The following is a 15775-nucleotide window of genomic DNA, read 5'->3' as shown; positions in this document are numbered from 1 at the left end:
GAATTCTGTCTACAGTCACACAGCTCTGGTTTCACCATGAATCAATGACCCGCAACGAGTGCGGGAGGTTTGAGGCTGAAAAGAGGCGTCCGCGGGCGGGTGTGGCACCGCACGGGACAGCAGGACATTCCTGCGCGTCCCGCCGGGAAAACGACTTCGTTAGTCAGGCAAGTTGCCGGCTAGAGGAGGTACTTGGACCGGAAGCGCCAGGACGCCTCCGGGGGCGCCTCAGCCTTTGACAGCTCCCGGCGCCAGGCGACGCCTGACCTCATCGGTCCACTGGGCGCGCACAGCCGGCCTGGGATGGGACACCGGAAGCGACCTGAGCTTTCACATTCAGGGTATGGGCTGCGACAGTGCGTCTGGAATGACAGTGACGGTGACGCTGGAGCCGGCGGGCCGCTGCCGCTGGGACGAGCCCGTGCGCATCGTCGTGCGCGGCCTGGCGCCGGGGCAGCCGGTCACGCTGCGCGCGGCCCTGCGCGACGAGAAGGGCGCCCTCTTCAGGGCCCACGCGCGCTACTGCGCCGACGCCGCCGGCCTGCTGGACCTGGAGCGCGCGCCCGCGCTGGGCGGCAGCTTCGCGGGGCTCGAGCCCATGGGGCTCTTCTGGGCTCTGGAGCCCGAGAAGCCTTTTTGGCGGTTTCTGAAGCGGGACGTGCAGACGCCCTTCGCCGTGGAGCTGGAGGTGTTCGACGGTCACGAGCCCGGGACCCAGCGACTTCTGGGCCGGGCGCTGCACGAGCGCGACTTCCTGGCGCCCGGGGTGCGGCGCGAGCCGGTGCGCGCGGGCCGGGTGCGCGCCTCGCTCTTCCTGCCGCCAGGTGAGCCTGGGGTGCTGGGGCCTGGCGAGCGTGATCTCCAGGCCGTCTTGGTTTGTGATACCGCTTCCCAGGAAGGGTGGCTTGGGATCAGGGTCGGAGAAGAGGATGTTGACTAGATCAGTGACCTCACAGCCACAATGGAGGCTTTTGATTTGTTCTGCACTGTGCTATGCAGTTTCCTTGCATTATCTCATTTAACATCTGTATCCCAAAGAGGTGGATACTGTTAGTATGCAGATTTAAAAAAAAGAAAAAAAAAAGGACTGGATGGGGTCCGTAAGGTTCACTTTGCCATTAATAATTAGTCTACAGATCTCTATAGGCTTCAGCTCCGTAGACCTTAACACAATATGATGGAACCTATTACCAGAACACTCTTCTCTAGTGTCCTGCTTACACTGGGCCCCTTACCCACTTTTTCATGCTCCTCTCTACCACAAATCACTTTTCGGACTTCACTGCCTTCCTTACCTAAAGCCTCACTGAATACCTCTTTTTCTTTTCTCTGGTCAAGTGACATTTGAAATATAAGTACACACACACACAGAGTCGTGTTGATGCAACACAATACAAAAGTTTTCTTGCAAGATTATTAACTTGGTTATTCTTCCCTACAATTACAGATTCTTAGAACCTTTGAGATAATTTGTTATAAAGTAATATGGAGGATAAACGCATCGATAAATTATCTTATATATTTTCCTTGGACTCCTTTCCCTAAAAGGAACTTGTAACCCTTTTCAATAATGACTCAGGAAACTGTTATCTTTCCTTTGAGTCACAGGAACTGACCAATAGTTTAGAAAGACCTCTAAAAGGAAAGCAGGATGGAAAAAATAAAAAAAAATTTAAAAAATAATAAAAAAAATAAAAGGAAAGCAGGCTCTTTTTAAAAAATTGAAGTGTAGTTGTATACAATGTATTCATTTCTGCTGTACTGCAAAGTGACTCAATTATACATATATATATTCTTTTCCATTATAGTTTATCACAGGGTATTGAATATAGTTCCCTGTGCTATATGGTAAGACCTTGTTATTTATCCATTCTCTATATACTAGTTTGGGTCTGCTAACCCCAAACTCCCACTCCATCCCTTTGCAACACACCCTCCCTCTTGGCAACCATAAGTCTGTTCTCTACATCTGTGAGTATGTTTCTGTTTTGTTGATAAGTTCACTTGTGTCATATTTTAGATTCTACGTATCAGTGTATCATATGGTACTTGTCTTTCTCTTCCTGACTTAGTTCACTTAGTGTGACAATCTCTAGGTCCATCCATGTTGCTGTAAATGTTGGTTCATTCTTTTTTATGGCTGAGTAGTATTCAATTGCATATATATACCACATCTTCTGTATCCATTCATCTGTCAGTGAACATTTAGCTTGTTTCCTTGTCTTGGTTGTCGTGAACAGTGCTGCTATGAACATAGGGATTCATATATCTTTTTGATTTATAGTTTTTTCCTGGTATATGCCCAGGAGTGGGATTGTTGGATCATATGGCAACTCTATTTTTAGTTTTTTGAGAACCTCCATACTATTTTTCATAGTGGCTACACCAACTTATATTCCCACCAACAGTGTAGGAGGGTTCCCTTTTGTCCACACCCTCTCTAGCACTTATTTGTAGATTTTTTAATGATGGTCATTCTGACTCATGTGAGGTGAGTATCTATCTCATTGTAGTTTTGATTTGCATTTCTCTAATAATTAGTGATGTTGAGCATGGAAAGCAAATTCATTAAATTATATAATATTTCCCCTTTGTAATATTACTGTCTCTAGGATCTGGACCTTTCCCAGGGATCATTGACATCTTCGGTATTGGAGGAGGCCTATTGGAATATCGGGCTAGTCTTTTGGCTGGCCATGGCTTTGCCACATTGGCTCTAGCTTATTATGACTTTGATGATCTTCCCAAGAAATTTGACGTGATACACCTGGAATATTTTGAAGAAGCCCTGTGCTACATGCTCCAGCACACCCAGGTTCTCCTACTGTCCTTTATCCTTCTCTTCAGAACCACCTCCAGAGAGCTGTCCCTGTGCACTCACCTGTGCCCGGTGCATGGGTGCTGCTCTGCTCTTCTTTCGGAGATTGCTTTTGGAGACTTCCTTGGTTTTAGTGCCTAAAGCACCTAAAGCACATCCCCTTTCTTTGTCAGATGGGTTAATAATGCAGAATTCACTGTATATGTCATGTGAAATTTTATTTCAAGGAATTAATGCAGAATTCATTGTAAAATTCATGGGAAATTTTATTTCAAGGAATTAGGTAGTGATATGAAAATTCCTTTTGAGAGAAAGTGGAGTTTCTAATTTTTTCACTTTGAATGCTTTTTAATATTTTTCTGACAGCAGGGTATGTTCTCAGATGATCTAAACTTGTCCACCCATTTCAGAAGCTAAGAACTACTTAATTGGACTCTGCAGTCCTGCTTTGTTTCTATTAAGTTAACCATTTTTCAGTATATATTTAGAAGTGGTATGATAATGATTCACTTCTTGTAACAGAATTTGGTTTCACAGACTTAGATTCCCAAGAACATACAGGCTCCTTGACTCAGCATTCTCTAGTATCTGACTCTCTGGAAGTTTGCGAACAATCCTGGTGGCTCAGTCAGGTAAAGAATCTGTCTGCAATGCAGGTAGACCCAGGTTTGACCCCTGGGTGGGGAAGATTCCTTGGGGAAGGAACTGGTCACCCTCTCCAGTATTCTTGCCTGGAGAATCCCATGGACAGAGGAGCCTGGCAGGCTACAGTCCTTAGTGACTAAGCCATCATCCCAGATTTACCATTGAATTTGTTTGCCACATGTCCAGCAAGATAGTCTTTATATGGGAAGAAACTCCTCTGTGAACTGAGGTTGAGTGTCTTGTGGCCAGTTCACAAATTAGAGCTAGCAGCATCTCTAGTTGCATTTAGAAAAATGTTTTTCTCTTGGGTAAGTTCTTGACTCTTATCTCCTTTTCTTCCAGATAAAGGGCCCACGCATTGGGCTTCTGGGCATTTCTTTAGGGGCTGATATTTGTCTCTCCATGGCCTCATTTTTGAAGAACATCTCAGCCACGGTTTCCATCAACGGATCTGGGTTCAGTGGACACAGAGTCATACACTACAAGGACAGCAACATTCCACCGTTGGGCCATGACCTGAGGCGAGTGAAGGTAGCTTTCTCAGGCCTCCTAGACATTGTGGATGTAAGGAACGATATTGTAGGGGGGTGCGAGAACCCCTGCATGATTCCAATAGAGAAGGCCCAGGGGCCTATCCTCTTCATTGTTGGTCAGGATGACCATAACTGGAGGAGTGAGTTTTATGCCCAGATAGCCTCGGAACGGTTACAGGCCCATGGAAAGGAAAAACCCCAGATCATCTCTTATCCTGGGGCTGGGCACTACATTGAGCCTCCTTATTTCCCCATGTGCCCAGCTTCTTTGCACAAATTATTGGACAAACCCGTAATGTGGGGTGGGGAGCCCAGGGCCCATTCTAAGGCCCAGCTAGATGCTTGGAAGCAAATTCTAACCTTCTTCACCAAACACCTTGGACCTTCCCCCAAATTGTAATGCACTGCTCTGCTACTGACAGGAGAGAGATTCAAGATTGGATTTTAGTGTTTAATAGTCTTATCTGAATCGTTTGTCCCCTGGACAACACTAAATTCATGTCATTGGTATTAATGACATATTTTAGGTAACTTTGTGGAGTTTTATTTCATTATGAATTTTTCTAATCTAACACATGCCTGTTGTTGACGATTCAATAGAGGTATATAATACAAAATAGTAAAAAGTATCCGTACTTTTAAAATTTGTGTTTTCATCTAGATTTTTTTTACTTAACATTTTTAGTCACAGAACTACTGGGTTACTTTTTCCATCACTAGGAGAGAATGGTCATTCAGTGTTTGCCAGTGGTTCAGTTACAGATAACAGTAGAAAAAGTTGGCTAAAGTATACACAGAGGTGTTGATAGAAGGAAAGCCAGACTGACCTTTTTCTCATGGAGATTAAAGAGGAATTCCCTGGGAGGAGGAGTTGTGGTAAGAAGGGGAGCACCAGGGGCTTCCTTCGTGGTCAGTTTAAGCATCCACCTTTCAATGGAAGGAACACCATTTTCATCCCTGGTCCAGGAAGATCCCACGTGCCTGGGGCAACTAAGTCCATGTGCCACAACTACTGAAGCCTGCAGACCTAGAGCTCTTGATCCATAACAGGAGAGGCTACTGCAATGAGAAGTCCACATACTGCAAATAGAGAGCAGCCCTCACTCACCCCAACTACAGAAAGCCCATGCCCAGCAACAAAGACCCAGCACAACCAAAAAATAATAAACAATAAAAAAAGAAGGGGAACATCTGACTCTAGAATAGTTTAGTCAAAACTCTATTCCAAAGGTGAGTCATTCAGTTCAGTTCAGTTGCTCAGTTGTGTCCGACTCTTTGTGACCCCATGGACTGCAGCACGCCAGGCTTCCCTGTCCATCAGAAAGTCCTGAAGGATGCTCACATTCACCATCCATCAAGTTGGTGATGCCATCCAGCCATCTCATCCCCTGTCATCCTCTTCTCCTCCTGCCTTCAATCTTTCCTAGCATCAGGGTCTTTTTCAGTGAGTTGGCTCTTTGCATCAGGTGGACAGAGTATTGGAGCTTCAGCTTCAGCATCAGTCCTTCCAAAGTCATCAGTCCAAAGGTGAGTGACTATGACCTATTTTCCTTCCTGCTTCCTGGTTCTGAGAACAAACTTTGGAAACTCATACTGTGACATTCCTAGAGGCATCATCACTTTCCCTGACAACAAAACTACAAATTGTTATGTAGGTTTATTTGAAGAGACAGTGGTTGAGAATGTTCAACAATTGACAGACATCAACTACATAGTCCAGAGGCACCATGTCTTGGCTCAGGCTTCTCTAACAAAATACCATAGACGGAATGGCTTAAACAACAGACATTTCTCACAGTTCTGGAGGCTGGGAAGTCCAAGATCAAGGTTCTGGCAGATTCAGTTCCTGGTGGGGGCCTCTTCTGGCCTAGAGACAGCTGCCTTCTCCCTGTGTCTTCAACTGGCGGGGAAAGAAAGAGGGGGAGCTCCAGTTTCACTTACTCATTTCATAAGGACACTAATCCCATCATGGGGGCCTCACTCTCCTGACCTCATTTAAACTTAACAACTTTGCAAAGGCCCCACCTTCAAATACCATCACACTGGAGTTTCAGATTGCAACATTGAGTTTTGAGGGCACACATTCAGTTCATAACACCTATAAAGCTCAAGCTAGTTAAATACAAAGAAAACTGTATTTAACACATTATAGAACAATTGTTTGTGCAGGTTTTAAATAATTTGTTTGTTTATATATTAGTATTTTTGGCTGTGCTGGGTCTCCGTGGCTGTGGCTTTTCTCTAGTTGCAGTGAACTTGGGCCCTATATGCTCTAGTTGTGCTCCATGGCTTCTCACTGTGGTGGCTTCTCTCATTGCAGAGCATGGGCTCTTGGGCACACAGGCTTCAGTAGTTGCAGCATGTGGACTCAGTAGTTGCTGCTCCCAGGCTGTAGAGAGCAGGCTCAATAGCTGTGGAACACAGGCTTGGCCACTCTGAGGCATGTGTGATCTTCCTGGACCAAGGATCGAACCCATGTCTCCTGCATTGGCAGTTGGCTTCTTTACCACTAAGCCACCAGGGAAGCCCTGTGCAGGTTTTAAAACATAGAATCATAACACAAATTCTTCACCACTTCTGGCACAAAGAGGTGGGAGATCTATGCCCTCTCCCCTCAATATGGATGGTTTCTGACTGCTTCAGTTAGTACTAAACTGATGCTTTGTGACTTCAGAAGGTGGGTCATAAAGGCCATGAAGTTTTCACCTTGTTTGCTGGGAATACTTGCTCTTGGAGCGCTGAGCCACCCTATGGAGCTTGACAAACTTGAGGCTGTGATGCTATGCGTGTGTGTGTGTGTGCTAAGTTGCTTTAGTCGTGTCCAACTCTTTGCGACCTATGGACTGTAGCCACCGTTTTTCTCTATCCAGGGGATTCTTCAGGAAGGCCTACTGGAGTGGGTTACCATGCCCTTCTCCAGGGATCTTCCTGACCCAGGGATCAAACCCTTGTCTCTTAGGTCTCCTGCATTGGCAAGCAGGTTCTTTACCACTAGTGCCACCTGTGAAGCCCCAATTCTTAGACATTCCTGTGCAAAAACATGGCCTCTGAGAGACACACAACAATTGCTGGCCCCTACCTAGCTCTTCTGAAATCTAGCTAAGAATCTGTTGCCAATTCTTTCATTGCTGCTCGGTTTACTCTCTGAGTTGTTCTCTGTGTCTCTTGGTTCTATCCTCTGAGTTGAAACTTGTGTTTCCCATAAAAATAATTAAATTAGGAAAAAAGCCTCCAGGATCTGTTTTCTGGGCAAAATATATGAAGCATCTAAAGGTCTCTTTTTAGACACAGATGTAAAGAACAGAACTTTGGACTCTGAGTTCTGAGGGGGGAGAAGGCGAGGGTGGGATGATTTGAGAGAATAGCATGTATATTACCAGATGTGAAATAGATCGCCAGTCCAGGTTCGATGCATGAGACAGGGTGCTGAGGGCCGGTGCACTGGGACGACCCTGAGGGATGGGATGGGGAGGGAGGTGGGAGGGGGGTTCAGGATGGAGAACACATGTACACCCATGGCTGATTTATGTCGATGTATGACAAAAACCACTACAATATTGTAATTAGCCTCCAATTAAAATAAATTAATTAATTTAAAATAATTAAAAAAACAGGCAAAATATATGGAGATAGAAGTCAGAGTAGTGTAGTGGATGTTCTTCAAGGCAGGAGTTTTGTTTTTGTTTTATGATATTGGTGTATTCACTGTGAAAATACATAGAGATGCACTTTAAAAAATAAATAAATGAATAAAGGTCTCTTTTTATTTTGCACTCTTTCTCTTTTAAACTTACTGTGCTTCCACCAGAACCATTTTAAAAACTATGTGGGTTTTCTAAAAATATTAGTGGAGTTCACTGTTTTAGGCAATACATCACTATAAACCTGTTTGAGATAAGACTGTCTCTATTTGGGGCTTTTTGGGAGAATGCTGCAGGAAAACATCCTTAAGATTCTCATAAATTCTCTTATTTAATAGGATTTTTTAGGCGCACCTTAAAATGTTTAGAGGGACTTTTGTCATTCTGAAATATTCTGTGAAGCACTACCTTGAATCTTTGAAGTCTTTACAAAGGATCTCCCATAGACTCACTCTGGGCTTGACTTTGCTTTGAGATTCTGTCTTAATTATAGAACAATTTACCATCTGGAGAAGGTGGAAAGGAGAAACAGTATTACTGTCAAACTTGGCAAGTCCTGGTTGCTTCCTCTTTAGAAGTTCATTAAAAAAATTATGTCATATTGGAGTACAGTTGTGTTAATTTCAGGTGGACAGCAAAGTGGTTCAGTTATACACATACCTATTCTTTTTCAGATTCTTTCCCTTACAGGTTATCACAGAATATTGAGTAGGTTCTCTGTACTGAGCAGTAGGTCCTTGTTGCTAACAGTTGATTCCTTAGTTCACCTCTTTTTGTGTGTGTTATAATAGGCAGCAAGAAGAAGCCGGATGGCACTATCAGTACCCTGCTGGGAAATCATTTTAGCTAGATCACTGAATTAATTAGGTACGTTTTCCTTTCTTTCACATTATTACAGATGTCAGTGTTTCCTCTGGCTTCCAGTGAATTTATTTTGCTTTCCTTTAGACCTTCATGAGTCTCTTTGACTTTCACTAATGGTCTCCCTGGAGCCCTTCCAGCTTCCACCTGCCACTCAGTCCTAAAGCCATTTGTGATTCTCATGCACGTGAATTTCTGCATGGACTGCTGAGCTTCCTCACAGCGTGATATATGGATTTCAAAAATGTGAAACCAGACACTACAAAATTATTAGAGGAAAATATAGGCAGGACACTCTCTGACATAAATCACAGCAATAACGTTTTCAATCTGTCTTCCAGAGTAATGGAAATAAAAACAAAAATAAACAAATGAGACCTAATTAAGCTCAAAAGCTTTTGCACAGCAGAGGAAACCATAAACAAAACAAAAAGACAAGCCATCAAATGGGAGAAAATGCAAATGATGTGACTGGCAAGGTTTTGGCTCCAAAATGTACCAATAACTCGTATGGCTTAATATCATCAAACAAACAACCCAATAAATAAACGGGCAGAAGACCTCAATAGACATTTCTCTAAAGATGACAAACACATGGCCAGTGAGTGAAAAAGTGAAAGTCACTCAGTCATGCCCAACTCTTTGCGACCCCATGGACTGTACAGTGATTTCTCTAGCCAAGGATACTGGAGTGGGTAGCTGTTCCCTTCTCCAGGGGATCTTCCCAATACAGGAATCGAACTGGTCTCCTGCATTGCAGGTAGATTCTTTACCAACTGGTCTATCAGGGAATGCCAACATGGCCAAGAGGCACATAAAAAGATGTTCAGTATTGCTCATTATTAGAGAAATGCGAACCAAAACTACAATGAAATATCGTATCAGAATTCCTATCATCAGAAAATCCACAGATGGGCTTCCATTGTGACTCAGTGGTAAAGAATCCACTTGCCAATGCAGGAGACACAGGTTAGACCCCTGATCCAGGAAGAGTCTATGAGCCATGAAGCAACTAAGACTGTTCACCACAACTACTGAACCTGGGCTCTATACTACTGAGCCTATATGCTACAGCTACTGAAGCCCACCTAGAGCCTGTGTTCTGTAACCAGAGAAGCCACTGCAAAGATAAGCCTCACACCGTAAGTGGAGAGTAGTTCCTACTCATTACAACTAGAGAAAAGCTCGAGTGACAATGAAGATCTAGCACAGACAGAAAAGAGAAGCCCACAGACAATAAATACTGGAGAAGGGAACTTTCCTACACTGTTGATGGGAATGTAAATTGGTGTGGAGAGGTTCCTAAGAGAACTGAAAACAGTTACCATAAAATCCAGCAATCCCACTCCTGGGTATATATCTGGAGAAAAACCAAAATTTAAAAAGATACATGCACCCCAATGTTCCTTACACCACTGTTTACAATAGCCAGGACATGGAAGCAAACTAAATGTCTATCAACAGAGGAATGGATAAAGATGTGGTACATATACAATGCAATATTGCTGTTGTTCCGTTACTAAATTCTGTCCAACTCTTTGCGACCCCTTGGACTGTAGCATGCCAGTCTTCTCTGTCCTCCACTGTCTCCCGAATTTTGCTCAAGTTCATGTCCACTGAGTTACCATCTCATCCTCTGTCGCCCCCTTCTCCTATTTCCTCAGCCTTTCCCAGCATCAGGGTCTCTTCCAATAAGTTCGCTCTTCACATCAGATGGCTAAAGTATTGGAGCTTCAGCTTCAGCCAACAGTCCTTCCAATGAATTTTCAGGGTTGATTTCCTTTGGGATTGACTGGCTTGATCTACTTGCAGTCCACGGGACTCTCAGGAGTCTTCTCCAACACCACAGTTTGAAGGCATTAATTCTTCAGCACTCAGCCTTCTTTATGATCCAACTCTCACATCCATACATGACTACTGGAAAAACCATACCTTTGACTATACAGACCTTTGTCAGCAAAGTGATGTGTCTGCTTTTTAATATGCTGTCTAGGTTTGTCATAGCTTTCCTTCCAGGGAGCAAGCATCTTTTAATTTCATGGCTCCAGTCACCATTTGTGTGATTTTGGAGCCCAAGAAAATAAAATCTGCTGCTGCTTCCACTTTTTCCTCTTCTGTTTGCCATGAAGTGATGGGACCAGATGCTATGATTGTAGTTTTGATTTTTTTTAATGTTGAGTTTCAAGCCAACTTTTTCACTCTTCTCTTTCACCCTCATCTAGAGGCTCTTTAGTTCCTCTTCACTTTCTGCCATTAGAGTGGTATCATCTGCAAATCTGAGGTTGTTGATATTTCGCCAGGCAATCTTGATTCTAGTCTGTGAATCGTCTGGCACAGCATTTTGCATGATGTACTCTGCATATAAATTAAATAAGCAAGGTGACAATATACAGCCTTGACATACTCCTTTCTCGATTTGGAACCAGTCCATTTTTCCATGTCCAGTTCTAACAGTTGTTTCTTGAGCTACATACAGGTTTCCCAGGAGGCAGGAAAAGTGGTCTGATATCCGCATCTCTTAAATACTCTTCCAGTTTTTTGTGATCCACTCAGTCAAAGGCTTTAGTGTAGTGAATGATGCAGAAGTAGATGTTTTTCTGGAACTCCCTTTCCTTCTCCATGACCCAACAAATGTTGGCAATTTGTTCTGTGGTTCCTCTGCCTCTTTGAAACCCAGCTTGTACATCTGGAAGTTCTTTGTTCATGTACTGCTAAAGCCTAGCTTGAAGGATTTTGAGCATAACCTTGTTAGCATGTGAAATGAGTACAATTATATGGTCGTTTCAGCGTCCTTTGGCATTGCCCTTCTTTGGGATTGGAATGAAAACTGACCTTTTCCAGTCCTGTGGCCACTGCTGAGTTTTCCAAATTTGCTGACGTATTGAGTGCAACACTTTAACAGCATCATCTTTTAGGATTTTACTTTATTTTATTTTATTTATTTATTTATTTTTTATTAGTTGGAGGCTAATTACTTCACAACATTTCAGTGGGTTTTGTCATACATTGACATGAATTTTAAATAGCTCAGCTGGAATTCCATCACCATATTACTCAGCCATAAAAGAAAAACAAAATAATGCCATTTGCAGCAACGTGGATGGACTTAGAGATTGTCATACTGACTGAAGTAAGTCAGAGAAAGACAAATATGATATTGCTTACTTGTGGAATCTTAAAAAACAACAACAACAACAACAGAAAGCTGATGAGAGAAATTGAAGATGATACAAACAGACCAAAAGATATACTGAATTTGTGGATTTTAACCCTTGTCCACTGTTGGTGGGAATGTAAATTGGTGTAGTCTCTATAGAAAACAGCATGGAGGCTCATCAAAAAATTAAAACTAGTTCTACTAGATGATTCAGCAGCTACTCTCTGGGATACATACCTGAAAAAACAAAAACACTGATTCGAAAAGATACATGCACCCTAATGTCCGTAGCAGTATATTTACAACAGCCAAGAATACTGAAGCAACTTAGTTTTCCATCAATAGACAAATGGATAAAGAAGAGGGTGGTATATATTTATAAAGGAATACTAATCAGTTCTAAAAAGAATCAAATTTTGTCATTTGCAACAACATGGATGAACCTGGAGGATATTACACTTAGCAAAATAAGTCAGACAGAAAGACAAATACTGTATGTTACCACTTATCTGTGGAATACAAAAAAATAAATATAACAAAACAAAAACAGACTCACAGATACAGAGAACAATCTAGTGGCTACCAGTGAAGAAAGGATCTGGGAGAGGGGCAAGATAGAGGTAGGAGATTAAGAGGTATAAAGTACTATGAATAAAGTACAAGAATTTATTTACAGCCAGAGAAATACATGCAATATTTTCTTTTCTTTTTTTGGCTGTGCTGTGAGCATACGGTATCTTAGTTCCCTTGGACCAGGGATCAAACCCATGCCCCCTGCAGTGGAAGCATGGAGTCTTAACCACTGGACTGCCAGGAAGTCCCTCCAATATATTATAATAACTTCATATGGAATATAGTCTTTTCAAATTTTGTATCAATGTATTATATACTTGAAATTCATGATATTGTAAATCAACTATACCTCAATAAAGAAAATATATGTGTATGTCAAAATTCATCAAATTATTAATTTTTTTTTTAAATTCTAAAGGCAGAATTCAGAGAGATACTGGCTTTTGATATGTGTCTTTTTTTTTTTAATATGTGTCTTAACTGATAGGATTTCTTTTTTATGAATCTAAAGTAATATAAATTCATAGAAAACTTGGAAAACAGAGAAAATTATTCATTAAAAAATGAGTTTCATGTAATCCATTCACTTTTTTAACATGATTTTTTAAAAATTGTTTATTTTAATTTCGGTTATGCTGGGTCTTCGTTGCTACAGCTGGGGACTACTCTTGGTTGTGGCGCACAGGCTTCTGACTGCGGCGTTTCTCTGTTGTGGAGCACAGGCTCAAGGCAGGAGGGCTTCAGTAGTTGCAGCTCCCGGCCTCTAGAGTAGGGGCTTAGTAGTTGTGGCATATGGGCTTAGTTGACCCATGGCATGTGGAATCTTCCTGGCCCAGGGGTTGAACTCATCAACTCTGTATTGGCAGGTGGCTTCTTATCCACTATACCACTAGGGAAGTCCAGAAACTAGCACTCTTAACATTTTAGTATATATCTCTCTTTTCCTTCAGACTCTGATTTTCTATTTATGTATGAATATTTTAGGAAACTGGGATTTTTGTGTGTATTGAGATTTTAATCAATTAAGTGTACATCCTTTTTACCTTAACATTATATGATGATTATTTTACCATATTTACATTCTTCAAATGCATGATTTTTAAAAACAGTGGCTTATACTCTATTGGTGCTAGTATCCTTCATTTAAACAATCCCTGATGATTTTTCATAATGAAGTCTGGTGCTGGGGTAATGGGACATGTACATATATTAAGTCTGTGTGTCACTGATTTTCTTCTTAATTTTTTAATTTGGCTGTGCTAGGTCTTAGCTGAGGCAATGGGATCTTCAGTGCTGCGTGAGAGATTTTTGTTGTCGCATGCAGGATCTAGTTTCCTAACCAAGGATCAAACCCAGGCTCCCTGCATTGGGAGCACAGAGTCTTAACCACTGGACCACTAGGGAAGTTCCCTGGTTATGTCTTTAAGAGAGATTCTTTGAAAAGAAATTATGGGGTCAAACTTGTAAACAGGATTCTTTACTATACATACCAGAAACTGTCAATTACACCATCAAGGACACTGTGAGACAGCCAGCCATGCCGCATTGCTAACACTGGTGTAATGTGGGTATGCATGTGTGCCCATGTGTCTAATTTTTATAATTTTATAAATTTTATGGTTTGAAAAGAGAATCTCATATTGTTGTGCTTTTCTGTTTTTGTTACTGAGGTTGAATATTCTCCTCTCTTATCGGGAAAATATTTGTATTCCTTTTAAACTACATTTCCCATTCCTTCAGAATGTTCATCTATGACTTCATGACCTATAGCAGCATTTCATTATGTATTACAGAAGTAAATAATTCTAATATATTTTGGCCACATTATATCAGCTTGTTATTTGCCATTTAAACTATGTGTATGTATGTGAATATATATATATATATATATGTGTTAGTTTTACAAGATGAGTTGATGATGGATGGTGGAAATGATAAGAAATATGTATATTGATCTCTACCTGTACCTTTCTCCTAACTTCCAGCACAGAGCTCCTAAAACCCTAAATTCCTAAGTGATACAAGCACTAGTAGCATCTTTTGTTCTATGGAAGTGACTCTGGGTGGGCTCCTTGGATGGAGACTAGTAATCAGAAAGACCAATCCATGATTAGAAGCTTGGAATTGTCAGCCTGCTTGCCCTATTCTCCAGAGGAGAGAGGGGCCAGAAACTAGTGAATAATTCATCATGCCTCTGTGAGGAAGCCTCCATAAAAATCCCAATAGAATGAGGTTTGTAGAGCTTTCAGGTTAGAAGGTCACAAAACAAGTTTGTTAATTTAAGATTACTGAAATCATACCAAGCATTTTTTTACTACAGTGGTGTGAGACTAGAATTCAATTACAAGGGGAAAAAATTACAACCCCCCCCCCCCCCACAAACACATGAAATCTAAACAATATGCTACTAAGCAACCAATGGGTATGGAAAAAAATCAAAGGTGATATAAAAATAAATACCTGGATACAAGTAAAAATGGAAACAACAATTCAAAATCTATAGAATGCAGCAAAAGCAGTTTTATGAGGCAAGTTCAGCTGGATATAAGCCTACCTCAAGAAACAAGAAAAATCTTAAATAAATAACCTAACCTTTCACCTAAAGGAAATTTTTTTAAAAGGCAAAAAAAAAACCCTGAAAGTTAGTAGAAGGAAAGACATAATAAAGATCACAACAGAAATAATTTTTTTTTTTTAGAAATAAATTTAAAAGAGACCCAAAAAAAGGGGGTGGGGGAGGTCAATGAAACTCAGAGCTGCTGCTTTGAAAAATAAATAAAACTGATAAATGAGACTCTTCAAGAAAAATAATTTAAATGACCCCTAAATCAGAAAATAAAAAATAAAGAAGTTATACTGACACCACAAAAATACAAAGATCATAAGCAACTACTACAAATAATTAATGTCAATAAAATGTACAACCTAGAAGAACTGGATAAATTATTAGAAATGTACAATCTACCAAGGCTGAATCAAGAAGAAATAGAAATAGGAACACACAGATTACCATAATGAAATGAATCAGTAGTAAAAATTCTACCAAACATTTAAAGAGTTAACGCCTCACCTTTTCAAACTATCCCCCAAATTTGAGAAGTACAAAGTGAAGGCTTCTGAACTCATTCTATAAGAACAGCATCACCCTAATACCAAAATCTGGCAAAGACACTACAAAAATACAAAACAAACAAACAAAAAATACATAAAACCAACGTCATTGATGAAAGTTGATATAAAAATCCTCAACAAAATACTAGCAAACCCAGTTTAATAATACATTAAAAGGATCATATACCATGATTAAGAAGGATTTATCCCAAGGATGCAAGGATAGTTCAATATTCAGAAATCAATGTGATTAATTAACTGAAGAATAAAAACATGATCATCTCGACAGATGCACCAAAAACTTTAACAAATTTGACATCCATTTATAATAAGAACTCTCAACAAAGTGAGAAGAGAAGAAATAGACCTCAACACACTAACAAGCACATATAACAAGCCTATAGCTAGCATCATACTCAATGGTCAAAAGCTGTGA

The 15775-nt window shown here is 41.0% G+C and overlaps 1 protein-coding gene across 1 annotated transcript; it reads left to right on the top strand.

Annotated features, from left to right (window-relative positions):
* Positions 1-208: 208 nt before the first annotated feature.
* LOC133066044 (peroxisomal succinyl-coenzyme A thioesterase-like) lies at positions 209-14066 on the top strand. Its single transcript, XM_061156709.1, has 3 exons — positions 209-824; positions 2613-2815; positions 3806-14066. Exons 1-3 carry the CDS (start codon positions 344-346, stop codon positions 4394-4396), a joined length of 1275 nt encoding a protein of 424 aa, XP_061012692.1. The 5' UTR covers positions 209-343; the 3' UTR covers positions 4397-14066.
* Positions 14067-15775: the final 1709 nt, after the last annotated feature.

This window comes from Dama dama, chromosome 12 (genome assembly GCF_033118175.1).
Source record: "Dama dama isolate Ldn47 chromosome 12, ASM3311817v1, whole genome shotgun sequence".
NCBI classification, from domain to species: Eukaryota; Metazoa; Chordata; class Mammalia; order Artiodactyla; family Cervidae; genus Dama; species Dama dama.
This window is presented reverse-complemented; position numbering and strand designations above follow the sequence as displayed.

What these genes read in the sequence shown, in the direction of transcription:
- LOC133066044 (XM_061156709.1), top strand. Translation starts at nt 344, where the DNA reads ATGGGCTGCGACAGTGCGTCTGGAATGACAGTGACGGTGACGCTGGAG. An exon ending in CTCGCTCTTCCTGCCGCCAG is followed by an intron (nt 825 to 2,612) that starts GTGAGCCTGGGG and finishes TACTGTCTCTAG; the next exon opens with GATCTGGACCTTTCCCAGGG. An exon ending in ACATGCTCCAGCACACCCAG is followed by an intron (nt 2,816 to 3,805) that starts GTTCTCCTACTG and finishes CTTTTCTTCCAG; the next exon opens with ATAAAGGGCCCACGCATTGG.